The sequence below is a fragment of the Canis lupus genome, chromosome 9 (assembly GCF_011100685.1).
Source record: "Canis lupus familiaris isolate Mischka breed German Shepherd chromosome 9, alternate assembly UU_Cfam_GSD_1.0, whole genome shotgun sequence".
NCBI lineage: Eukaryota > Metazoa > Chordata > Mammalia > Carnivora > Canidae > Canis > Canis lupus.
The window spans coordinates 19,287,214-19,313,394 of record NC_049230.1 but is presented as its reverse complement, the minus strand read 5'-3'; the positions used below and the strand labels follow the sequence as shown (position 1 = coordinate 19,313,394).

Genomic DNA, 26,181 nt, shown 5'->3' with positions numbered 1-26,181 from the left:
GCTGTAAACAACCTGAGCCCACCTGACCCATTCTGCCCATACATCTCCCACTGGCCCTCTGGATTCCCTTTGGCAAGCACTCTGTCCCCACAGAATGGACAAAGCTGTGGGCGTGGCAAAAGCTCCCGCACCCCAGGCTAGCCATATCCCTGACTCTGTGAGACTTTGGGCACTTCACTTCCTTGCTCAGACCTGTTTCCACGCCTATCAAGTGGGAATCGCAAGTCCAACCTCACTAGTACCTAGGGTAGGCTCCTCTCCACTTCCCCAACACCACCTTCTTCCCCTCATCAGCTCTAGCCTGTCCTCTCCCCCAAGGCAGCCACCAGACTCCTCCCACTGCACGTCAGAGCCCTCACCGTGAGTTGCTTGGTGGACACCCCACTCTCCAGTGCAGCCCGATTCATGGCCCGTAGGGTCTCAAAGTCAGGGGCCTCGATGAACACCACATAAGGGACAAATTCAGCTGTTCTCAGCACTTTCACTGCCTGCAGGAAAAGAAGGGGATGGGGGAGTCTATCCCCACGGACATCCTAGAAGGTGGGGGGAAGGATAGCTGGGGGAACAGCTACCTGGGCATGGTGCAGAAAGGGTACCTGGGGTCCCAGGACCTGAGTCCTGAAGATGAACAGTAGAAGAACAGCTGGTAGGTGGCTGGGGACTGGAAAACTAGAGACACCTAGAGGAGTGGGGGGCCTGGGACGCTGAGAAAGAGGTTCTAGGTGGGTTGGGTCCCTAGCAGTAGTTGAGGGGTTCCATGGCGGCTGCTTGGGAGACCAGTGCCTGGAGATCTGTGGGGAGTGCTGGGGGAGCAGCAGAATGTCCAGAAGGGATGTGGGCAGGATGAGAACAAGTAGGCTGGGGTAGTACCTGGGGGTTGACATCCAGCACGCACACCTTGCCGGCAGCAACCACACCCCGGATGGAGTCAATACGCGTGCCATACAGGTTGCCCTCGTATTCCCCATGTTCCAAGTAGCGCCCAGCACGGATGTCAGCCTCCATCTCGCTGCGGGACACAAAGCTGTAGCCCTGGCCTTCCCGCTCTGAGTCTTTGGGCCTCCGGGATGTGTCTGGGGGGGAGGGGCTGAATGAGCACAGGCAGGCTGCACCACCTCGGACACACGCCCATGGGTCCTGTGGCCCCTCCACTCCCCAGCATGGCTGCCTTCCCACACACGTACCCTCACCCTCCCCACTGGCACGCACACAGATCGGAGATGTCCATAGTGAGAGGACCTTCAGGGTTCATTGCTCCAACCCAGTGCTCTCATATGGGGGGCTGAGGCCCAGAGAGGGCAATGTGCACACCAAGGTCAAGCAGATCTGGGCTCAGCACTCAGGTTCCTGCTTCCCAACCAGGAGCTCTCACCACCCCCTGCTTCTGTCACCAACAAGCCCTGTCTTCCACAAGGCTACATGAGGCCCTGTTTCACATGGGTTCCCGACTGGGCTTTTAGCAAGTGGAACATGAGAGACGGAATGGCAAGGCTTGCCCAGCCCACCCAGGCCGCAGTTGCAAAGGACCGCTTCCCAAACCTTCTCCAGCCTGCAGTTCCCCCATCACCCGCAGAGGGTGCACCCCCACACCTCATCCAAAAGTACTGCTTGACTCAATGCCCAAGCAGAGGCCCCCCCCCCTACGTGGACCCAGCCCTGGCCCCCAGGGCAGCCCCTGCTCTTTGCTCCCCACCCAGCAGGGCCAGGCTCCCACTCACAGGGCACCGTGGTGCCGTATCGATCTGGATCCCACATGATGAGCTTGTTCTTCAGGCTGCGCCGGCCTACACCCTGAGCTCCGATCAGCACCAGGGTTTTCCGGCGGAAGGGGGGCATGCGGGCCACCTCTTCATAAATGAGCAGCTCATGGCGGTCAAACTCTGAACACAGGGAGACAGCGTCATCAGGCTACTCAGGTGGCATGGGTGGGGCCAGGGGCCAAGGATTAGAGGGCTGGGGCCAGGGGCAGTGGAGAGAAGGAGGCAAGGCCTAGGGACCTGACTGGCAGCATCAGCACCAGGACAGCATGTGCACCAGTCAAGGCAGGTGGAGGGAGTGAGCATGCCATGTTGGAACAGGACAGGGAAGGGGCCTCCAACACCCACCTGCATTCTTGGTAGTCAAATACATCATCCGCTTCTTTTTCTTTCCTGAAAGGCTGCCACATAGGGTCCCTGGCCACACAGAGATGGGCAAGTGAGGCCAGGCAGGCTTGTGTCAGATCCCAGATTAGGGGTTACATGGGGGACCCTCCTACCTGAGGTGGGTGTCAGTTCCAGGTCCCGTTTGACAAAGGCTTTCCGCTTCTCCTCCAGCAGCTGGCTGGGGATGAGCCCAGCGCTGCCCCCTTCTACATGGCATGCCTGAAATGGACATGGGACCAAGATCTGCCTGAGTGAGAAGATACTTTCCCCAGGCCCTCACCACCCACCCACCCCCAACCCCCAACAAACCACAGCTGGAGACAGACACAGAGGACTCACCTGCCACCAGTTAGCGTCATCCTGGTTTACAATCTGCAGTAAGTCCCCAGCACTGAAGCGCAGGCCCGCTTCCTTGCAGGGGATGAGGCTGTCTCTTGCAGGGTCATAGTCAAAGTGGCATTTCACAAACACCTGCATGGAGGATTAGAGAAGCGTCAAGGGAAGAAGGGAAGGCTGGAGGGCAGTACCCTTCTCAGACCAGCCCCCCTCCACCACTTCCCCCTCTTGAGGGAATGGGGTGTGTCACCCAGTCCACATCTTCCTCCTACCCTGATGAAAGAGGCTTTGGCACTGCCCCTCTCGAGGAATGATGCCCCCAGACCCACCCGGCCACTTCTCTGGTACCAGCCTCCCTTTCCATCTAGAACAAAAGGACTCAAGAGTGATGGGGCCTCTGCTCAGGCCTGGGGCCAGGGACTCATCCCCTGAGGAGAAGGCAGGATCGCTGGGGAAGGGACACAATCCTGGCACCTAATGCAGGATCCCTCAGTCCACCCACACCCTCCGCTTGGAACAGGGGGGCCTGGCAGATGACGAGGGAGCCAACAGGAGAAGGGAGACTTCAGCCAGATCCCCATCGTCCACCAACCAGGCGGCAGCCCTACAGGCCACGCCGCAGCCTGACACTGCGCATGCGCGCACCCAGTACACTTAGGCTGGTCTAGGGCTGCCTTGAAACAGGTGCTCACATGTATATCCCAGGCCTTAAATGTGCGCATGTCCCTCACATGTGCGTATGAGTGCCCAAGACTGGGGCTAATGCACGAGCATGTGGGAGATGGGGCCTCCCACCCCGGGCCTGTGACCCTGGCAGCTGCCTCCTGGCCCTCGGGCCGGAGGGATCCACCTGGCGGGGCAGATGGGGCTCCTGGTAGCTGGGCAGGATCTTGAGGATGACGCTGCCGCTGGCACTGCGTAGGAGCTCCTGCAGCGCACGAGGGTCGCTGCCCACAGGCTGCCCGTTCACCTCCTTGATGATATCACCCACGTGCAGCAGGCCTTGCTGAGCCACCATGCCCCCGTGCAGAATGCGTGCAATCACCAGCTCACCGCCCTCCACACGGAACGTCACGCCCTGGGGGACAGAGAGCAGGTATGATGAGGCCCCAGATGCTCCAAGCCAGAATCTTCAGATGGGTCTCCTAGAAGCCCCGCCATTCCCATCCTCATCCCCTCCACCCCGGCCTCGCAGAGTCCTCCTCTCCCATCTTTCTGCCCAAATTCTTCAGTTAGAGGGGCATTTGTGGAGGGAGAGGGGGGCAGAGTGGAGAGGGTTCTGGTACATGTGTGCAGCTCGGATGCACCGTGTCTGTGGTCTCCTGGGGCTGCATGGGCCCGTCCCTGGGCAAAGCTGGTCCCATCTTGGTCTTCAGCCCTTTCCTGACCAGCTTTGGTCCCCACTGGTTATTCTCAGTGCCCTCCCCAACCCCAGATCCCACCTCCAGCCCTGCCTAGCAGCCTCACCAGATGCTCTCCAGCAGTCTTTCGGATGCCCACCATGCGTACTGCGTCTGGAGGTACTGGCTGGTTGCTGAAGGTGGGGTCCAGGCCAGGGCTGGGGGGTGGTGTCTCATAGGTTTTTGAGGCCACAGAGTCATGGGTCTCCAGGAGGGACTGAGGAGGCAGTGGAAAGAGAGGGACCATGTCCCATGGTCCCTTCCCATCCCTGCTGAAACGTCCTGCCAGCCCCCATCTGGGCAGCCTGCCCCAAACACCACCCCACCCCAGAGCAGGAACCTGGAAGTGAGGCTCCTGGAGGATCCGGGCCAGCTCTGCGGCTGTGCTGCTCTGCTCTGCCAGCTGTGCCAGGTCCCGAAGGATCTCCTGCACCAGCTCCAGGTTGTTATCCCGCACCGCCTCCAGCTTGGTCTCCTCCAGCCGCTCGTGCGCCTGGAGGGTAAGGACAGAACAGGTGACACCTGAAGCTCCCTGAGAACCCTAGGGTACCAAATACTGTCCCCTACCAGCTCAGATCCTGACTTCAGACTTCACCCTCAGCATTACATCAGATCCTCACTCACCCAGACACAAGCACGCTCGCTCATGTGCAGACACACCTTGCTGTTTCCTTATTTCCCCAAAATGAAGACTAGGATCCAGTTTATGGAAGGGAAAATACAAAGGACAATCCTTCATTCCCATCCTCTTGTCACAGAGGGCCATTAAAATGATCAAGCTGTCCCCAGCACCACCACCACCACCCCACCCCCCAGGACCTTATAAGCATGTGAATTCAAGGACAGCTTCTTCTACCTGACATCATGGTCTTGGGCATCCTGTAGCCCAGGACGAGGAAGCCAGGGAGGTGGAGGTCACAGGGACCCAAACTTGGGTCTCCAGACCTTGAGGCCAGTGCTCCCAGTGAGGGAGGGGATAAGAAATCAACACAATTGACCTTTGAGCAACATCAGCATTAGGCACACCAACCCTGCACAGTCAAAAAAAATCCATATGTAACTTTTGACTTCATGAAAACTTAATTACTAATAGCCCACTGTTGACTGGAAGCCTATGGATAACATAAAAAGTTGGTAAACCATATCTTCTATGTTCTATTATTATATACTGTATGTTCTATTATTATACACTGTATTCTTAAAGTAAACTAGAGAAAAGAAAATATTAAGGAAAATATATTTACAGGACTGTACTATCTTTACTGAGAAAAATCCACACATAAGTGAACTCACACAGTTCAAACCCGTGTCATTCAAGGGCCAATTGTCCATGGTATCAAGAGAAGGCACTGTACCTACTTGTTGCTCTACTGACTCTGGACTTTATGACTTTATTTATGCTTCAAAAAGGGGAAAGGAAGCTTTCACCAGAGACCAGCCCAGCTGGGACAGTTATGTTAGTTGGGTCAGGAAGTAAGGAGTGCTATTTCAGGGATATAAGTGAAGACTTTTTTTCTCTGAGTCATTTGAAAAATAAATCACTTCACCCCAGAGTACTTCAGCCACACATCACCTAAGAACACACAGGAGATCTGCCACATTGACAAAATACCATTATCACACGCAAGAAGTTCAGCACTGACACACTGATATCATATCATCTAATAGTCCTCTATTTAAATGTTAGCTATTGTCCCAAAAATATCCTTATCGGTTCCTTGTTGTTGTTCTTTCTCTGATGGACAATCTCATCAAGGACCATGTGTTACCTTTGGTTGTCACATCTTTTTATTCCCTTTCATCTAGACCAGATCCCAGTGGCTTTTGCTCTTTCGGGACATTTTACAGTTCAGGCAGGTAGTTTGTAAAATGCCCCACAACTGGATCTTCTGATAGTTTCCCCATGATTAAATTCAGGCCAATCATTTTGGCAAGAGTTCTAAACATAAGTGATCTTGTGTCTTTCCCATGCCTTGAGACCATGTGACTATTCTGCTCCCCAACAATCTTTCACTGATGAATTTAGCATTTATTCATGACTCCTGCGTAAATCAAATTTTTTTTTTTTAACAGGGGAGTGTGGGAAGGAAGAGGGAGAGAGAGAGCCCCGAGCAGGCTCCCTGCCCAGCACAAAGATGGACGCAGGACTGAATCTCATGACCCTAAGATATGACCTGAGCTGAAATCAAGAGTTGGACACTTAATCGACTAAGCTACCCAGGTGCCCCAGTCAGTTCTTAAATGGGAGGTTGCAAAATGGTGATTTTCTACCTCTGTTACTACTTCTACATTTACTAGTTGGCATTCTACTATAAGAAAGAGCTTGTCCTTTCCCTCTCCCACCCCTCCTCCCTCTTGCCTATACCCCCCTCTCTGTCTCACTATGGATTCTTTTCACTCTGTATTCTAAACCATCACCATCACTATCTTCATTGTCTCAATTTATCCCAGATTTGTGCAGTGGGAGCCCCAAACACACCTGTGTCCTTTTGACATCTCCCCATCAGTCCTTGAGCACCTTCTTCCTTCTGCCACAGGCTCATCCTGTACTTTCCCTATCCCAGGTCTGGGTTCAACAATTTCTCCTAGGAATTCATATTCCTTTCGGCAGGGAATTTAGAAACCAAGATGAGGGCAGTTGGTACTCAATGCTTCTGGGGTGTCACTTCTTTAAAAGCCATTAATCAATACTGATTGTTCCAACTAAAATCTAACTGCAGGATTTTCCTCATCTTCTCCCATTCCATATTTGTACCTCCCTTCTCCCTCAGTGAGAATTTGTTTCCCAATAACATTTAATATATTTACTTATTTGTTCTGTCCTATAATATTCAGAAAGATTTCAGAATTGCTGAACTACTGCTACTACCTATCACAAACTTAAGAATCAAGATTTATCTACAGTTCTTTTTGTTCTCAGAATAGACACTTACAGCATTAATGGGAATGTTCTATATCTGTGCTGCCCAATGTGGGAGCCACATGTGGCTGTTGAGCAATATGATAAGTACAACTGAGAAACTGAATTTTTAATTTTATATCAGCATTTGGGTTATTTTCATTTTAAGTATTTAAATAAATACATGAGGCTGGTGGCTAAGAATATATCTCACATCGGGTATAAAGTCAGAAGATTGTGAGCAAAAGTTATTAGGGTTGGGATGCCTGGGTGTCTCAGCGGTTGAGCATCTGCCTCTGGCTCAGGGTGTGATCCTGCTCTGGGGATCGAGTCCCGCATGGCACTTCTTGTAAGGACCCTGCTTCTCCCTCTGCCTATGTCTCTGCCTCTCTCTGTGTCTCATGAATAAATAAAATCTTTTTTAAAAAAGGTATTAGGGTTAATTTCCTTTTCTGGGAGCACCTGGGTGGCTCAGTGATTGCATATCTTCCTTGGTCTCAGGTCATGATCCTGGGGTCCTGGGATCAAGTCCTGCATTGGGCTCCCCACTGGAAGCCTGCTTCTTCCTCTGCCTGTGTCTCTACTCTAGAGGTAATAATTTTCATTAGTTCTGGTTTATTCTATTTCTTTTCACAAAAATAAGTAAATATTTCTCTTTTTTACATAAAAGCTAGAACACTATACACACTCTTTGATTCCTTGAGGTTTGTTTGTTTGTTTAATTGGCTTGGTTTGGTTTTTTTTTTTTTGTTTTTTGTTTTGTTTTGTTTTGTTTTTTGTTACTTAACGATATGCCCTGGAAATCACTCTATGCTGCTATGTGGAGATCTTCCTTATTATTATTTTTAGTTACTATATTTGACTTACTGTGTAACATAATTTATTCAACCAATCCTATGGGTATTTAAGCTGTTTCTAATATTTTACTATTGCAAATAAAGCTGCAGTGAATAACTCAGCACAGCTATTGTCTATCTGTAGAGAAGCCTTCCATGTCAACTCCTGGATAAAGCAGGAGATACAAGTATAATTTCCTTAGATATTGACAACCCCCTTCTATGGGACTTGGGCTGCTTTGTCCTTTCACCAGCATTGGATGAGAGACTTCCCTGAAACCTTGCCCCCGAAATGTCTGCCAATCACGTGGATGAGAAACAATCTCTCAGTGAGACTCGGTTTCCATTTTGCTTATTGAGTGAAGCTGAGCATCCCTCCATATGTTTAAGAGCCATCTTTATATCTTCTCCTGTAAATTGTCTCCTGCCAATTTTTCTATCAGGTCTTGTTTCTTTTTTTCTTTTTCTCATTTTTAACATATTTTCTATTTTGGAAAGATAAGCCCTTTATCTGTGATACCTCTTGCAAATATTTCCCTTCTAGCTTGTCTTTTGATTCTGCTTATGGCTTTTTGTCAATACAAAAAAATTTTAACTTAGTTAAATTTATTAATACATGCATCTGAATTTTAAGGCTTTGTTTAAGTGGGGGGGGGGGACGGGGGGCTTTCCTCACACACAGATCCATGTTTTCTTCTAGAATATATGTGGTTTATTTTTTTCACATTACATCTCTTATCTGCTTTGAGTTTATTCTGATGTATGGCATAAGTATGGATCTGCTTTGATGTCTTTCTAAATGACAATCCAGGTATCCTAATACCATTTATTAAAAGTCCATCAGAAAGTTATTGTTTAATTTTCTTTTTTTTTAATTTTTTATTCATTTATGATAGTCACAGAGAGAGAGAGAGAGAGAGAGAGGCAGAGAGAGAAGCAGGCTCCATGCACCGGGAGCCCGACGTGGGATTCGATCCCGGATCTCCAGGATCGCGCCCTGGGCCAAAGGCAGGCGCCAAACCGCTGCGCCACCCAGGGATCCCTATTGTTTAATTTTCTATGTGTGGGGCAGCCCTGGTGGCTCAGTGGTTTAGTGCCGCCTTCGGCCCAGGGCCTGATCCTGGAGTCCCAAGATCGAGTCCCACGTTGGGCTCCCTGCATGGAGCCTGCTTCTCCCTCTGCCTGTGTCTCTGCCTCTCTGTCTCTCATGAATAAATAAATAAAATCTTAAAAAAAATTTTTTTTCTATGTGTGATGATGGTAGTATGATTTTTTTTTAAGAATATTTATCTTTGGAAAAAAAAAAAAAAAGAATATTTATCTTTGGGATGCCTGGGTGGCTCTGCAGTTGAGCATCTGCCTTCAGCTCAGGGAGTAATCCTGGGGTCTGAGGATCGAGTCCCACGTCGGGCTCCCTGCGAGGAGCCTGCTTCTCCCTCTGCCTGTGTCTGCCTCTCTCTCTGTGTCTCTCATGAATAAATAAATAAAATCTTTAAAAAATTTTTTTCTCTATGTGTGATGATGGTAGTATGATTTTTTTTTTAAGAATATTTATCTTTGGGATGCCTGGGTGGCTCTGCGGTTGAGCATCTGCCTTCAGCTCAGGGCGTGATCCTGGGGTCTGAGGATCAGTCCCACGTCAGGCTCCCTGCGAGGACCCTGCTTCTCCCTCTGCCTATGTCTCTGCCTCTCTCTCTCTCTGTGTCTCTCATGAATAAATAAATACAGTCTTTAAAAAAAACAATATTTATCTTTTAGCTATATGTACTGAGATACAGATGAAATTATGTCTGAGATTTGCTTCAAAATAACTTAGGAAAGAGGGATGTAGGTGGAGGTATGGATAAAACAAGATTATTCATGAGTTGTTACATGTTGAAGTAAAGTAATGGATGATGCGAGTTTGGAAGACATTTTTGAAATTTTCCATGATAGAAAGTTTTGCAAGCCCATGAGATGGGAAGATTTTAATAACACCTCACAGGGATATTCTGAGGATTCAGTGAGATAGTGCCTGGCACTTAACAGGTGCTCAATAAAGACTAGCTTCTTTCTGTCTTCTCTTCCCCAAACAGGGGTGAAGATCATCACACATCGGGGGAGAGGCATGTTAGCCCCACAGTGACCTAAACCGTCCTCTGGCAGGTGTGCAGCATTTCAGACGTACTCCCACAGCCTGGATGGGCATAGCCCTCCTGCTGGGGGAACAGACAATTGAAGTGGCAAAGAGTAGCACTCAGGAACCAGCTACACCCTGAGGTTCTTCTGACATTAGAGGCATGCCTCGGAAGGTTCCACCAAAACCTATGTGATCCTGTCATTTAGTTCAGCACAGCCCACCAAGCTTCAGTTACCAGCATTTAGGATGATGCTGGGAGCCCAGCAACTATGTTTCAAGAATAAACAAAGGCACTCAGGGACACGACCATCTTACCATGGCCTGGTAACATGAGCACAAAGGTCACCCATTTCAGCATCTTCTGCTCCACTGATGGGGAAAACAAATGTCCCTAGGAGCTGTCACCTAACTAAGCCGAAGCCAGGGCCACTCCCAAGCTGCTTACCTCCCATCTCTGACTTAATGATCCTTCCCTGCAGGCTGGTCCATTCATCCTCCTGTGGCTGCCCTGGGCTTCTTACCCACAGATATAAAAGCACAGCTCTCCAAGCTCAACCCTCACAGCCCAGAGGAAAATTTAAGCATCCAATCATCCAAAAACGAAAGAAACACTACAGCAGGATGATCTAAACAGCTGAGTGACCAGTGCTAAGAACACCTAACATGTACTATAATTTGCAACACACTTTTCTGGGACTTTGAAAACCCAGAAGTGGATGAACCCTATCCGTGTTTCATGATATTGGTTTGCTCATGGCTTCTTTTTAGTGAGTTGGTAGTGAATTAGACATTTTTGTAGTAGCATAACAGGGATCTAAGAACTCACCACTCAAATCATAAATGAGGATCTTGGCAATATCCTACATCTAAAACCACATGCACCATCCACCCATCCACTCCCAGAAATCACCATCTTGATTCCCTGTGATCATCATGCTCTAGCTTCCCATTTTACAGTTTTATTGTATTTCTGTATTGTACATATTCCTAAAACTAATACCATTTTTAGTTATTTTTACCTTTTTTTAAACAGCAGGGAATTGTGCTATACATAATTCCTGGGGACCCGATTTTTTTTCACTTAACATTAGTAAGTGAAAAATTATTTTCCGTACTATTTTTTTTTACCCACTATTACTTGGCTAAGAATTACTCTCATTTTTCATTTCACTTTGTTTCACTTTGTTTCACCTACTAGTTTTCACTTAATATTATTCTTCTATAATTCATTCTTTTCCCTCCCATCATGGTCGTTCATTTTAACCACTATATTATATTCCATTTGTGCGATTATGCCACATTTTATTCATCTCCTCTCCTGGGTGAGAGCAGCTGGGTCATGTCAGGTTTTTGCCATTGTGAATGGTGCTGCTATGAACATTCCAGTCTGTATCTCCTGGTGCACGTGTAAGAGTTTCTCCCGGGAACAAAATGGCTGGGCCATGGGTACATCTATGCTCAATGGTAAAGCAGCATATTTGCAAAATATCTCATTTAAACATCACAATGACCCTGTGAGATTAGTAGTCTCAAGGCCATTTTCACAATAAAGTATCTGAGGCTTGAGTGGGTCAAATGAATTCCTTCACAGTCCACAACTCATTGGTGTACAGCAGGGATTCTGGTCAAAGTTTCCTGACTCCTGAGCGCCTCCACTGCTGTGGTGCCACTATCCAGGCACTTATTTTTAGAAAGCATGCTCTTGGTACGTGCACACCCTGTAGTATTAGATGCACCAGGCCCCACTACCAGGAGAGTGGTTTTGAATTTCTGTGGGAACTATTTGTTGAATTCTGCTCGGAAAATCATCTTTGGCACAGCAGGGACTCAAGTTTATTCTAGACCAGAAGACTGGACCAAGTACACAGCTGGCTAATGGTGCAGCTGGTGCTTGAACCCCAATCTATCAGCTCCTGATCCACAGCTGTAAGCAGACTGCAAAAGCAGAAATGCCACACAGCCACTTCTTAGAGAGCTCTTCCCTCTGCCCTCCCACTCCAACCTCTCTGATCTTGCAGAAGACAAGGAATTCTCATTTGAAGCCTAGGCTCATAATTAAATAGCTCAAACACTGGAAAAAAAAGTCCCAGAGAATGGTGTGCCAGAAGGTAAAGTGACTCTTCTATCTGGAATTGACAATGTAATTTGTTTGGGTCCATGGGACATTAGCAAACGTGATGCAAGCAGAGGACTGGAAAATGCTTGAGACTTGGGGCTTGTCTTCCCATGCTGCTGAGACTGGACCCCTCCCTAGAAGATGAGAGACCACACCTAGACATCACAGACCACATCCTAGACATCACAGCCTTCCCACCAGAGACACCAGCCATGTGAATGGGAATGTCCTAGAACACCTTGCCCTAACTGAGCAATCTAGACCAGAAAAACTACCCAAGCCATCAAAAAGATCATGAGACATAAAACATGGTTGTTTTAAGCCACTAAATTGTGGGTGGTTTGTTACGCAGCAGAAGCTGGATGATATACTGAGCTCCCCACCACTGTAGCTTCCATTTGTCATGTTTCTTGGTCAGAGTCTCTATTTCAGTGACCTCCCCCACCCACCTCATCCTTCATTCTTCTAGGACACTATCTTGCTTTGCCAACTCTCTCACCCTGGCCTTATCACAGGAGTGGAGTCCTCCCAGTGAACTCCGGTCCAACGGCCAAGACTGCTTCGTAACAACTCCTTATGATTTGAAAAGCATTTCTACATCTATGACTTTCCCCATCCCCACCATGACTCTGAAAGAGAGACATCTTTATCCCCACTTTTCAGAAGAAATAACTAAAGATTATCAGACACACTAAAACCACACAGCCAGCCAGTGACTCTTCTGACTCCAAATCCTATGTTCTTTCTACCTCGTGTCATATGGATTAGATCACAGGCCTTCCAGCTGGCAGATGTCCCCACTGTAACGGTTTGCCTGAATTTCTGAATGTCACTTGACTTGGATTCCTCACCTTAGCCTTGCCTGTTGTTGGAACACCTGCTGCTGGATCCAGATGTCACCCGGTTGTTAGGGCTGCCACCTGTTGTCTGCAGCCAACCCCCTGGATTTACGATCCGTTGGCCAGATTTGACTTCCTTCCAGAGCCTTTACCCTCTGGGTTTGTCCCCTCAGGCCCAGAGAGGAGCGGAAGGAGCCCTTCCCATGCTATCTGCACAGCCCCAGAGGAAAGGCAAGCTTCCCTCCACAGGAGGAAGAGAAGGAGATTAATAGTTACTCCAGGCAATTCCAGCTTGACTACTCCTGAGTGGATGGGCCACTGCACCAGGAGAACCAAGCTTTTGCAACTAGATCTTTGATCCAAGTGCTTCGTCTGTTAGGTTAGAAACGTATCTCTGTACCTATAATCACTAAAATTAATGAGGAGTGAAAAGTAAGTCCTGTTGTCCAAAGCAAGTCATGTGGTCAAGCCCAGACTGAAGAGTGGAGAAACTCTATCTTTTGATGAGGGAAGTGACAAAATTCCATTGCAGAGAGTCACATGTACAGGGACGGGAGCAATTCTTACTGAGCTCAGACAGGCCTTTACGGAGATAACACTTCTTGCTCCTCTCACAGCTCGATGGAGAGAAGCCACAGGGTGCCCTTAGCCCATCAGCCTCTTATTGGGAGTCTCAGTATCAAAGAAAGGTCCATGCTACCTTTTCTTGTGCTTTATGCATCTAGAAGCCTCCTGGGAATCCTTGGGGAGGCAATTCTGACCAGCTCATCTCTAAGAACAATTCTGGAGAAGGGAGTTGATGTTTACAATCTGATCCACTCATCAATAACTTCTCAGTGCAGCTGTGCTGTATACCAGGGTAACAGACTGGGGCTCCCTCGGGAGAACAAACTCTCTGATAGCTCATTCCCAGGGCCCTAGCACTGCCATGGGTACTCGGTGAGCGCGCACTAGACGTTCGTCAAATCGAAGATGGATGACTGAGGGAGTGACAAAGTCCTCCGCACTGGAGAGCTGGCGGGTGGATCAGACACGGAATACACTATGGGGGCAGTGGTGCTTTGCAGGGCGCCTTCCAACCCTGTGGTTCTGCTATCGGGAAAGCTCCCTATCTCATTGTCTCACTGTAGAGGCAACAGCTCACGTGCCCCAGAGGTGATGCGGTCTAACAAATTCAACTCTGAAATCAGCTTTGGCAGGTTACAGGTATGGAGGGTCAAGTGTCCACCCTGGAGAGACGCTCACAGTGTGCAGAAGCAGAGGACTGTGAGGAAGTCCTTAGTAGAGGCAAATCAACAACAACATACCTGTCTCTCAGCAGGAGAAGCAATAAATAAATACACCGGGCTCTCTTTCATATATGGGAACACCACACAACAGTTAAAACGAATCTACCCGTGTCTACATCTATACTTATGTCAATAATCACATTCCTTAACTAGAACTCTCACAAACCTAAGTGGCTCATGCTATTATCCCATTACAGAAAGTTTAAAAGCCCCTATCATAGGGGTGGATTATTTACACCTAAATACATCTGTAGGTGAGGTGGGCAAACATTCAGGGGGTAGGACATCATCAACCCCAAGCCAGCAGTCACCTGCGGGGAGAGAAAGCAGCGAGTGTGAGACAAAGAGAGTCACTAGCTGCATCATACTACTTCTGTCTTACAAAGAAATAGCAAGGGGCGTCTGGGTGGCTCAGTCGGTTGGGCGGCTGCCTTTGGCTCAGGTTCTGATCCCAGGGTCCTGGGGTCAGGCTCCCTATTTGATGGGCAGCCTGCTTTTCCATCTCCACTGCTTGTTCTCTCTCTCTTTCAATTAAATAAATAAAATCTTCTAAAAAACAAAACAAAAACCCAAAGAAATAGCAAGAACATAAGACAATATGGCCAGCATTCCCATCCTGGAGATGACACTCAGAGGACTGGTAGGCTTTCTCCTATACTCTTTGTACTCATTCATTAAGCAAACATTCAGTGGGCACCTACTGTGTGTGAGGCACTGTTCTAGGCCCTAGGCACACCCCTGCCCCTGAGGAGCTGCTCACATTCTCTTTGTTTGAAACATGCATGATTCCTTGTGTTTATGTTTAATACATGAATATGGTCTTTGACTACTGAATGAAAAGCACTCTCCCTTTCTCCAATCCGCTCCCCCAAGTCTGCTTGTTTCCCTCTCCAGAACATTCCACTCTCACCCTCCGTGGTTAGCAACCTCCCCAAGCTTCAGCCATTCCACAGATGAAACGTTCCACATGACGAGGCTGTGTCTCCAGGACACGGTGTCCCCTCCGGTGGGGCCTGGACCCTCTCCTGGTCCCCCTCCACACTCTATGACAGAGCCAGCCACAGCTGTCCTGTGACCCAGTCCCCATCCCTACCCTGTGGAAAAGCTGCCACCTGGCTGTACCACCCTCTCCCACTGCCTCATCACCGTCACCACCAACTTCCTGGTCACCCCACCACCATTCCCTGGGACCCTGGGCCCCGCCTCAGTCTTCTCCCACCCCAATGCCCACTGTACCCTAGGTCCAACACCATCCCACATGCAAACCTACCATTTCTGGGCCTCCTTAACATCACTGACCTCCCAGTCCACTACAGCCACACCCTAAACTGTCACATCACCCCCGCCCCAGAGCTGTCCTCCTTGGAAACCTCCCACCTCCCTCTCTCTGACCTCTGACTTCTCTTCCAGCTATCCACTCTCTCCCCAGACATTCTGTGACCTCAGGGAGCCCCCAGGCCTTCACTTCCATTTTCGCCCTGCCTCTCTGTCTTCTCCTGACACCCCCCCAACCCCCCCACCCTGTGCCCCAGAGGTGATGCTCTGAGCTGCTCCCTCTCCCCTGTCTCTGTCACACCTTCCCCTGCATCTCAGCCTCCACAGCCCACACCCAGCATAAGTCTTGACCCAAAGCCACTTCCTTTACTCCCAACATCCAGGGACTGAATCACCCCACCCCAGAAAGTCACACACCTGCCACGGACCATCTGGGACCCTGTCAATCCTGCTCCCTGGCTTTGGTGGGGTCCCTCTCCTCTCCTTTCAGCAATTAATTGAATCTTCATTTCCAAATGGTCCTGCTCAACCTTGATCCCCAATTTCCAGCAGACAACTGCCCCCTTCTCTGGAAAAATCTGAGCAAGTAGACATGATTCCCTACAACTCTGTTGCCTCCATCCCAGGGGAGGGGGCAACTTTCTACCCCACCCTTACTCCCCCAACCCCACCTCTGAGCCCGGGGTGGCACCAGCCTTTTACTTCCCCTGTGCTGAATCCTGGGTGCCTTGCTACCCCCATCCTTCACCTTCCACACCCAAACCCCAAACACTGCCAATTCACTTCCTAAATACTTCTTTCATCCTCCCCTCCTGTTGCCACTGGTCTAGTTCAGAGTCATCCCTAACTCTGGTCTTTCCAGCTCCAGCCATGACCCTCCAACCATCCTCCATGTGCTGCCAGAGGGATGCTCCTAAAACACTGTATCATCACACCCCTGCTTAAAACCCACAAGAGGCTCCATGTCATTCACAGGACATCACAGGATGAGCCCCAAGCCCTCAGCACAGCCCCCAGTTCCCTCCACACCCTGTCAGCATCTCTGCAGCTTACATTCTCTATCTCATACCTGAAGCTCCAGCCTCACACCAACATTTACAGTCCTCCACATACTTCTGGCTCTTTCTCACCTCTGTTTCTGCTCAAGTTCTTCCTTTGGCCCCAAATGCCCTCCCCCTCCTCCTCAGTATTCCAGATTCAGCTCAAGTAGCCCTTCTTCCAGGAAGCCTTTCCTGGCTACCCCAGGCCAGGTTAGGCATCTGGCCTTTATATTCCCAAAATGCCTACTGCATCTGCCTCTATCATGGCCATTACCAAATTGTTTCATAACTTTCTCTTGTGAGTTTCTCCCCCACCTGATGCGTGGCAGGTGATCTTAAAAAGACATCTGCACAAAATGCCCAAAGGTAGAAGGACAGGCAGGACAAACTGTGTATTAGAGATTCCAATGCACAGGCATGCCCACCCCTCACCAGTAACACCCTTCACAAGCTGGCAGGCACACCCATCCACAGGGGCATGTCCACACTCTCACCAGCCAGGCATGGGACAGCCCGCCACCTGCAGTCACACACATTCATCACCTGGGCATGGATATTCATGGAGAGCCCTTCTACAGGTCTTCTGTGCCACCTGCCCCACTTCCAGGCACCCTATGGCCAACACCCCATAAACTCCCTAGGCACAGTGCCCTTATGCCCACCTCCCTGGAACACTATACCTTGGCCAGGGATCTTACTATGGGACTTTCCATAATGCCTCGAAGGAAGATCAGGTCCAGTTCTGCAGCTCCTGTAGCATTGGGGAGGGATCCCAGGTTGTCCAGAACTTGCTGCATGGCTGGGGAGAAGGGGCAGGCAGTGAGACACAGGTACCAGCTGGGCACAGGAGACCAAAACACAACATAGCAACCCCATTTTCCTACCCTGTGTCCCACAGAAGACAGTCCCTCTCCGGCAGCACTGCCCCCCGTGTGCAGCACAGGCACTCCAGGCCCCTGGTCTAGGGGTGAAGGAGGAGGGCAGTTTCCTTGGCCTATTCTCTAGGCCCTAGGTAATGCCTGGGCAGGTGGGAGGCTCTAGGAAGCAGGAAATGGACTCCGAGGTGGGGAGCAGTTGTCAGTTTCTAGGTTCTACCCTGAGCCAGAGAACCATAGATGCCTCAAGCAACCTCTGGATGGGCGGAAGTCTCAGGATTCAGCCCCCTGCATCTAAAGGGCTAAGGGATATGAGAGACAGTACTTGGAGCGTGTACCTGAGTATAGGCCCAGAGTCAAGCAAGCGGCCATGAAGGAGGCTACAGCCTATGACAGTAAAAAGCATGACTAATCCTGTGTGATTTTTCAAAAGTCAGGGTTCCCCAATGGCCTCAGTCTTTCCCTCCTGTAAAATGGGTGGGTGGAACTGGATAGTGTCTACAGGCCCTTCAGCTCTGACAGAGACTGACCCATTATCATTGAGAAGTTAATATAGATCATAGGAAGCCAAAATTGCGGCCCAGAATATTGACAGGAGCTGGGGAGATAGGCACCCTGGAGTACTGTGGGCACCAAAGGTCAGACGTTAGTCTAAGTCAACCCAGGGATCAGCAAACCCTCAGCCAGCCATGGGACACAACCAAGTACATGAGATCACCTGACACTGGGCCACCGCAATGGCTGCTGAGATCTGAGGTAGGGGTTGTTTTTACCCATGGAGCACCCACGGAGGTGGGAGCTCCTGGCTGTGGCAGGTTCTACAGGGAGGAAGGGAGGAGCAGAGTGTGCCCAGCTGGGGGCAGAGATGGGCAGGGGTTATCATTACTCTGCCACCCAGCCACCCACGCCTGTATCTACATAACAGCACTCAAGCCGTGGAGGGTGGTGGGATGGATACAGTCCCTGGTTCCCTCTCACCACTCTTGTCAGAACCCCCTCCTCCAGGGAGGAATAGGAATGGGGAAGAGGGGCCATTGAAACTAGAGAGGCAGACATGGCTCAGGGACCCTCTCTTCCCCTCCTCCTCCTCTCCACCTTCTCCAGAAACAACATCAAACCCACCCTCTAGACCCCTCCTGCCCAGGCCTGGGTTTGGTATTGATCAGACACCTGCAAGGCCCTTAATGGCCTCGGAAAGAAGCCAGCGCAGGGACCCTTCCCACTCCGCCAGGGTGTCTAGGATCCACCCTCCCCAGCCATCCTCACCTGCAGACTCACGAACCTGTCAGCCCTGAAGGAGGACAGAGCCGGGGGCGTCAATGCCCTCTGCCCAGGCCGGCTCCCAGGGCACCCTCTCCGGACGCCCAAACCCCGAGGTAGGAGGACGGATGAAGGGGCCAGCTTCCCCCCAGCCTCCCCGCCCCGCCTTTCCCTACCTTCCCTCCGGAGATCGGCCTCCTCCGAAGAGCCCAGGGATACACCCTCCAAGGAGGCCTCGCTGCCCGGGCTGCCCGCCATGGCTGCCCCCACCCCCGGCTCGGGGGCTCCCGGAGTAGCCTCCACGCAGCGGTCGCAGCCGCCCCAGCCCGCCGGGGGCAGCGCTCGAGGAGGCGGGACTCGGGGAGCGCCCTCTGCAGGATCAGCCAATAGCAAGGCTCGGTCTCCCTGACCGCCTCGCTGATTGGCCAGAGCCCCGCCGGGCGCCGCGCGGTGGGGAGGGGGCGGTACAAGGGCTGAGAGTGGGGCGGTGGGAGAGTCCCGGTCCTCGCGGCGCCCGGTCCCCGACCCCACCGCACCCCGTGTTGGCACCAGCGGGAGTGAGGAGGGGCGGCTGAGGGGAGGCTTGTGGAGCAGGGGGGTAACTCTGCTGCCCCTTCGGAACCGCGGCGGGTGCTCAGAGACCCTCCTCTCACAGCCCCGCTGGGGGAAACCGGGGCGGGGTGGGGATTTGGCCCCAGCTTGTTCCCGCCCCCCTCTTCTGGAAGCCTCTCCTCTAATACACACGTGCCACTTCCTCCTCTTGCCCGCAGACCTCCACTCTATGTTCCTTCTCCAGGCCCCGTTTCCTTTACGATGACCCCCCTCAGGATCAAAGGAAGCGCCCAAGAATGACTCTCTGTGCTCTGTCCGGAGCTGGGACACCCCTGTGGCCTGGGGCAAATACCTCAAGCCCCAAATGCCTCCCCCTAACTGCTAGCCATGGGGAGCCGAGATGGGCGGGCAGGGAGGAAAAGGAGGGGTAGGGAGGGACACCCCCCTGGGCTGGGAGGGGGTGCCTCACAGTCTGACCCCACATCTCAGCAGCCGCCCCTCCCCTCCCCACCTCTCCTTAGCTCCTCCCCTTAGGTTAGGGACCTTGCCCGGTGGGCAGGTCGGGCATCTTGGAAGGGAAAATGTATAGGTGCATTCTCGCAGCAGGGACATGGGTGGGCAGGAGCAAAGGACTTGGCAGTTAGCCCAACCCAGTGTCTCCATTCCTCTGATACCCTGTACCCATGAGGACAACGCCAGCTGCTGCTGCCACCAGACAGCCATTCCCAGAGGAGTGGCACCAGGTCGGAACGCACCCCTGGTTGCCATGGCAGCAGGAGGGATTACACACCAGGACATTAACCCTGGGATGCAAGAGAAATTTAAAGGGACAGCTCCACCTCAAAACAGTCCACATCCCAGCCTTGATTCCAAGAAAAGAGGAAGTGGAGTAAAGAGGGAAGAGAGTGTAGAGCTATAGGTCTGGAGACTCAAGAGGCAAGTTCTCTGAACTTGCTGATGCCATAGCCCACATATTTCCCAACTCATCCCCAACCCTCAGGAAAGGGGCCCTCGACTTACTAGAAGTAAAGTTGGGTCTCTGCAAGAATACATTCACACCATCTCCCCTCCACAATGTGGAGGTTCGTGTTGATCCATAGGGAAGGGAATTGTTAGCTTTTACTCTGCAGATCCCAAAGCTGGAATCTCCCCGGGAAGGGAGTGGGGAGAGGGAGGGTGACCCTGACCCCAGAGGCGGTAGCACAGCTGTCTGGCCTGTAGGAAGCCGAAATGGCCACCAAATGAGAAGCAGCAGACCCATCATTAGATTTCTGAGGCTAAGAGCCAATCTAGACTAGGGTGGGCAGAGAGGGCCACCTGCAGGAAGGGCCAAGAGACTCATAGCCTTTGGGTCACACATCATCCCTTTATAAAAGAGGAAACTCAGGATCCAAGAGGTTAAGCTGCTTGTTCCTGTCCTCCTTCCTTTGGATGCAAGAAGGCAGAAGTAGCCATGGCGTAACACCCAGGAGATCAGGGGCCCCAGGAGTCCTCAGAGGAAGCAGGCCTATACCCTTGTTCCTGGCCTCCACTCCCTGCCTGATCCCCACTGCACCCATCAAGTGGCCTGCAGCAGAGAAGTCAAATTCTCTTCCCTCTACACCCCTGCCAGGCACTATTAATGGGTTTACTGGATAGCCCCAGATTGAGAGGCCCTTAATCAGAGGCTCAGAGATGGGTTTAATTAACCCCTAAGCAGCTTACAGTGGGGCCCAGGCAGACTGGAACAGCAGAAGAGCCCAGGGAGTCAGCAGGCTGGACACAAGATGGGGATGCTGAGCCCTCTAAGGCCATCAAAGCTGGGGGACATTACTACAGTTCCTCTACTACATGGAGAAAAGGCCTTTCTTGGGGGATGAGGGTGTCACAGTGTAGGGTCTGGCCCACTTAGAGTAGCTTTCACTTTCCTGGTTCACTTTCTCAGACAGGAGAGTCATTCTAACTAAATTGGCAGACCTGGAGCATCTTGCAGAGGCAGCAGCAGTGCCCAGAGCACAGGAAGGGGCCACACACGGGCAGGAAGCATCCAGGCAGGGCAATGTCAGACGATTCAGAGCTCAACCAGAGTGGATCGCAGCATTAGGGCTCCTAGCTCCTAACTTCACCAAGAAAGTCCCCAAATGCACACCAGGGCCCATGAACCCCCAGAGTGGAATGCAGATTTTGAGCACAGAAGCATTTGTCTATGGTGAGGACCCACAGCTCTATCAGATTCTCAAAAGGGGATCCAGGACCAAGAAAAGTTAAGAACACTTCTCTTGTCCAATCATCTTACCTTACAAATGGGAATACCTAGGTCCTAAAAAGGACTCAAGGTCACAGGCTAATTGAGTTAATAACCCAGCTGCACAGCACAGTAACTGTTAATACTCCAATTATAGGAATATCCTTTCCCCATCATAGACTTAGAGTTTCATATCCACCTCTTTATAGAAGAGGAAACACAGGTTCCAAAGAGTTAAGTAATTTGGTCCTGAGACTTCCTAGCTCATCTGGGTGACCTGCTCCTTGCCTAAGACCTACCACAGAAGCAAATCCAGGCTTCCTGAACTAGCATTCTCCGAATACAGCTTCTTGCACCCCAGGGAGCACACCACCCCCATCTCCCAAACATGTTGCTTTCCTCCACCCATCTGGTGGGCACAGCATGGTGGACTTCTCAGCCCCAGGCTATTCTACTACAATCCTTCCACCCCCAAGCCATCTTCCAAAGGCCAGGTCCTAAGGGCCATCTCACCAACCAGCCTGGCCCCAGGCCACTGCCCACCCCCACCCCCCAGCAATACTGTGGATCATCTCTGGGGCATTGCATGCCCCTGTCCTCCATGGAGGTGAGTTGTGCTATATCTCCAGCCCCAACCTGGAACAGGTGCAGCCAGGCCATAGAAGCTGCTCGAAGGAAAGGCTGAGTGGCAGGATGGAGCAGCCATGTCTGAATTGCTACTATCCCCCCCTTAAGTCCCTGCCCAGCACTCTCCAAGCTACTGATACAAACGGACATCCTCAGCCCCTTCTTACCAGACTCAGAGTTGGTGGCAGCAACTGGCATGGTGAGGTCTGCAAGGGCTCTGAAATGTCTCTCCTGGAGAAAGGGAGAGAAAAGAATGAGAAAGCACAACGGCAAGGCAATGCAGAAGGAATTAGGAAGGGCCTCCCCTCAGGATCAGGGCACTCCCCAGAGACTGCATGATGCACAGTCCTGGGAAGCAGGAAGAGCAGGTATTCCATGCCCATTTCTCCAAGGAGGAGGAGCTGGAGGATCAGAGAGGTTAATTGCTTTGCTCAAGGTCACAGAGCTAATAAAGGGAGCTACATCGAAAATCCAGGTTTTATGACTCTTTTATTATTTTTTAAGGTATATATCTTTTTTTTAAGATTTATTTATTTATTTATTTATTTATTTATTTATTTTATTTATTTATTTATGATAGACCTAGAGAGAGAGAGAGAGAGAGAGAGAGAGAGAGAGAGAGAGGCAGAGACACAGGCAGAGGGAGAAGCAGGCTCCATGCAGGGAGCCCGATGTGAAACTCGATCCTGGGACTACACCCTGGGCCAAAGGCAGGAGCTAAACTGCTGAGCCACCCAGGGATCCCCGGTTTTATGACTCTTTTTAAAAAATTGTGTTTCTGCCTGCTGTTTGTCCTTTATTTATTTTGGGGGTGGTAAGAGTCCAGAACTTGAGTCAAAGCAGGAAAGATGGGCATTCTTAGACTGTAAGCTCCATGAAGTCATGAACTGCATCTGTTTTATTTTGCTTCTGGATCCCAAACCTAGCCACTGTAGATGCTCAACAAACACTCATCTGGCTGGCCTACAGAAATGAAGTCATACTTTCCCGAGGCCTCTCTGACTTCCTCTTTCTCCCTTTGCCCCTTCTCAGTCCAGAGCTGGGACAAGGAAACAGGGTGCTCCCTATTCTCCAGGGGAGGGTGCAGGGGAGACCCCACTACCCTTCTTCCCTTTGCCTTCCTGGGCACTTACTGCAGGAGAAAACCCTAATTCCCAGTTGCCATGACAACAAGAGGCAGTGGCTCACAGCAGGGGTGGGGGAGAAGAGGAAAGCAGCTGGCAGTGCCCACTTTAGGACTGAATGCCTGCTGGGCCCTGGGGGTAGGAAGCCACAACTTCACCTCCCCCTAAAAAAAGGATTCTTCCCAGAGGGACCATCACCAGGTTTTGATAAAACCCTCTCTAGTTCCATCCCTTCCACCCTCAGGCCAGAGCTGGTCACCTGAGCTCACGTAGCAGAAATTCCAAAGGTCTGAAGATGACTCCCCTTCTTTCTGGATCTTCCCCTAAAGACATGGAAGAAAGGAGTTTTCAGGGAAAAGAAAGGCATCCCCTGTCGGGCTAGCACCCAGGCTGGGAGAAATGCCCAGGATCTACTGTGCCAGCCAGTGCCCCTGTGCCGCCCCCTGCTGTCCCTATTCCTTCCCTCCTCCCTCATCCAAGGTCCTGACCACCTGAAACCTGGAGCTGTTCTCCCTGACAGTCAGTTACTGGCAGAGGGGACTCCAGACATCCTCCTTCCTTAGAGACTGGAAGGTGAGAAGAGGCTGGGAGGATCCTGTCCCCTGGAGTCTTGCCCAGCCTGCCTGGGTTTTTCTCTGGGTAATCAGTTCCCACAGCATCGGCTAGCTCTTCCCCACCCCCACCCCAGCCTCTGGGAGGGCGGGGCCTGGCTTGTGCCCACATGAGAACAGCAGTGCCAGGCAAGCCAGTCTGGCTGTGGGCCAAGGTCCGGGGCCCAGGCTTCTGGGAACGGGCACCTCGGCTTCCAAAGGCCTGGGCCTCGGGTGTCCTCTCACCCCTACCTCCAGACTATCCACACCACCCAGGGTCCGTAGGTGATGCGGCCCCGGCGCGAAAGCGGGAGGTTTCCTGCAACCTCCCACCCACCCACCCCTCCACTAATAAGCATACAAAGAGGTGTTGGAGAGAAAGGTCTGACAAAGGCGCTTTGAAGACCGACCGGTCAAGGGGAGGGGTAGACAGACTGAGGGACCGGGGTCTAGAGACGTGCGGACCCGCACGCACCCCACCATCGGAGAGCCCCCGGCCCCACGAGCCGGGCCCTAACTGGCTGCGCGCTAGGACCTGGGGGAAGGGGGGCGTGTTGCGAGCCATCAAAGAAGGCTCTTTGCGAGCGCGCCCGCGGGAGACCGGGGGATGAGGTCACTGAATGGATGCCCCCCGCTCCCGTCCTCACTCTCCCCGCCCCCACCCCTTAGTTGACCTAACTTTCTGACCCCGGCTCCTCGCTCCTGGCACCGATCCCCTCTCAGGTCTCCAAACCGTAACCCTAGTCCCCGACCACGACCCGCCCCCCCTACAGCCAGGGAGGAGAAAGAAGCAGCGCTCCCCTCTTCCCAAGAACCCCTCCCGGGGAAGGTTAAGGTGTTGGCATCCCAAGGGGGTCGCGGGGGGCCACTGGGACCCGTGCAACCTCTGTCTCGCGCCCCCAACCCCGGAAGCGCGAACAGCGCGGTTCTTACGTAATGCCGGGCCCCGGAGTCCCCCGAATGCGCACAGCCCCCGAAGAGGCCTCGCGGGTCCCGGAGCCCCGCGCAGCTCGCCGGCTTGGAGCCCTAACCGCGCGGGCCAGCAGCCAGGAGCAGCGGGCTCTGATTTCTCTCTAGGAGCCGGGGAGGAAGGAGGGAGGCCGGCGGCGAGAGGGAGGGGACCAGGCTGAGCGAAGGGGCCCGGGGAGACCCGACCCAGGAAACCGGCCCCCAGGTGCTGTGCCAGGACGAAGAGGAAACAAGGGCCCTGGGGGTGGGCGCTGGCCCGGGAGTCGGGGGGCGCTTACCTGCGCCCCGGGCAGCCCCCGGCTCGGTGCGGCTCCAGCGCAGCCCGGCGCTCCGCGTTTATTGCTTGTCAATCGCTACCCCGGCTCTTAAAGCGGCGAGGCCTCCTCTGCGCGAGGGGGCGGAGACGGGGAGCCCAGAGGAAGGGAGGGGGCTCTGGCTGTCGCGGGAAAAGCCGGAGAAAGTAGCCTTTCCGTGCAGGTGGAGGGCAGGCGGGGAGGTGGTGGTTTGGAAGAAACCGCACAGCCCAAGATCCCCCCGCTCGCTTTCCACTCGGGGCAGCACGGGCCAGCACTTGTTCCCACTAGCGGCCCTCGGCGCCCCGCGATCCCTTAAAAGGGCGATGGTGAAAGATCGCGCCGCTCCCTTCTCTCAGCTTAGAGCCGCCTTTCAATTCCGGGCGTGCTTCACCTTCCCCCGTTATCCTGTTTCCCAATTGGGAAAAGGAACAGGAGGAGTTTAGGGAGATCCCCAAAGGCGCCAGAGACCCATCCCCACAGGGTCTTAGACTCAGCGGCAGCTTCCAAGGACTCGGATGGTGGATAGCTGGATTCCGGCTCTCTAGAAGAATTTGCAAAGACGAGGAAACGTCTTTGAGAGGGAGTTCCAGATCTTTTTTTAAAAGATTTTATTTATTTATTCATGAGAGACACACAGAGGCAGAGATATAGGCAGAGGGAGAAGCAGGCTCCCGGCAAGCACGAGGCGGGACTCCATCCCAGGACTCCAGGATCACCACCCAAGCCAAGGCAAACGCTTAACCACTGAGCTACCCAGGCATCCACAGATCTTATTTTAAGTCTAGACGGGAGAGCTGGTCCATACCCCTGTCTACAGAATACAGAAAGAAGTAATTTGCTATCCTTCCTCAGAGTTCCATTTCAAGAAGTAGTGTTGTTGTTTTTTTTTTAAGATTTTAGTTTTTTTATTTTTTTATTTATTTATGATAGTCACACACACACAGAGAGAGAAAGAGGGGCAGAGACACAGGCAGAGGGAGAAGCAGGCTCCATGCACCGGGAGCCCGACATGGGACTCGATCCTGGGTCTCCAGGATCGCACCCTGGGCCAAAGGCAGGGGCTAAACCGCTGCACCACCCAGGGATCCCAAGAAGTAGTGTTAAACCCACTTAAGTGTCTGCCTTCATCCAGCTTCCTCCAGCTCCACCACAGACCTGCTTGTGAAAGACAGTGTGGATACTCGAAGGGTCAGCCTGGAGACCACCCTTCGGCTCAGACAGCCTAGCATATGGGGCCAGCTGCAATACTTCTCTGACCTCAGTGTCCCCCACCCCCTTTGATTGCCTTCCAGAACATGCAGAGATTATTCCTCTTTCTTGCTAGCTAGGCTCCTAAAACCAGGAATGGATCCTGGTGCCTGGCTGGCTCAG

At 51.9% G+C, this 26,181-nt stretch overlaps 1 protein-coding gene across 5 annotated transcripts in view; it reads right to left on the bottom strand.

The window, feature by feature from the left end:
* MPP2 (membrane palmitoylated protein 2) overlaps positions 1–25,100 on the bottom strand; it is a 28,610-nt gene extending 3,510 nt beyond the window's left edge. The window contains exons 1-13 of one of the 5 annotated variants that reach the window (XM_038547179.1): positions 24,793–25,100; positions 23,215–23,278; positions 21,999–22,062; positions 16,992–17,092; positions 4,221–4,373; positions 3,948–4,097; positions 3,331–3,558; positions 2,484–2,615; positions 2,258–2,363; positions 2,106–2,174; positions 1,719–1,880; positions 871–1,073; positions 360–488 (exon numbers count right to left, since the gene is read on the bottom strand). In XM_038547179.1, the coding sequence (XP_038403107.1) occupies positions 360–488; positions 871–1,073; positions 1,719–1,880; positions 2,106–2,174; positions 2,258–2,363; positions 2,484–2,615; positions 3,331–3,558; positions 3,948–4,097; positions 4,221–4,373; positions 16,992–17,092; positions 21,999–22,029 (1,464 nt within the window). In that variant the 5' untranslated portion in view covers positions 22,030–22,062; positions 23,215–23,278; positions 24,793–25,100. Of the gene's footprint in view, positions 1–359; positions 489–870; positions 1,074–1,718; positions 1,881–2,105; positions 2,175–2,257; positions 2,364–2,483; positions 2,616–3,330; positions 3,559–3,947; positions 4,098–4,220; positions 4,374–16,973; positions 17,093–18,604; positions 18,764–19,172; positions 19,689–21,998; positions 22,063–23,214; positions 23,279–24,792 lie in introns of those variants that run through there. The other 4 variants (XM_038547178.1, XM_038547180.1, XM_038547177.1 and 1 more) reach the window with 4 other exon arrangements.
* Positions 25,101–26,181: the final 1,081 nt, after the last annotated feature.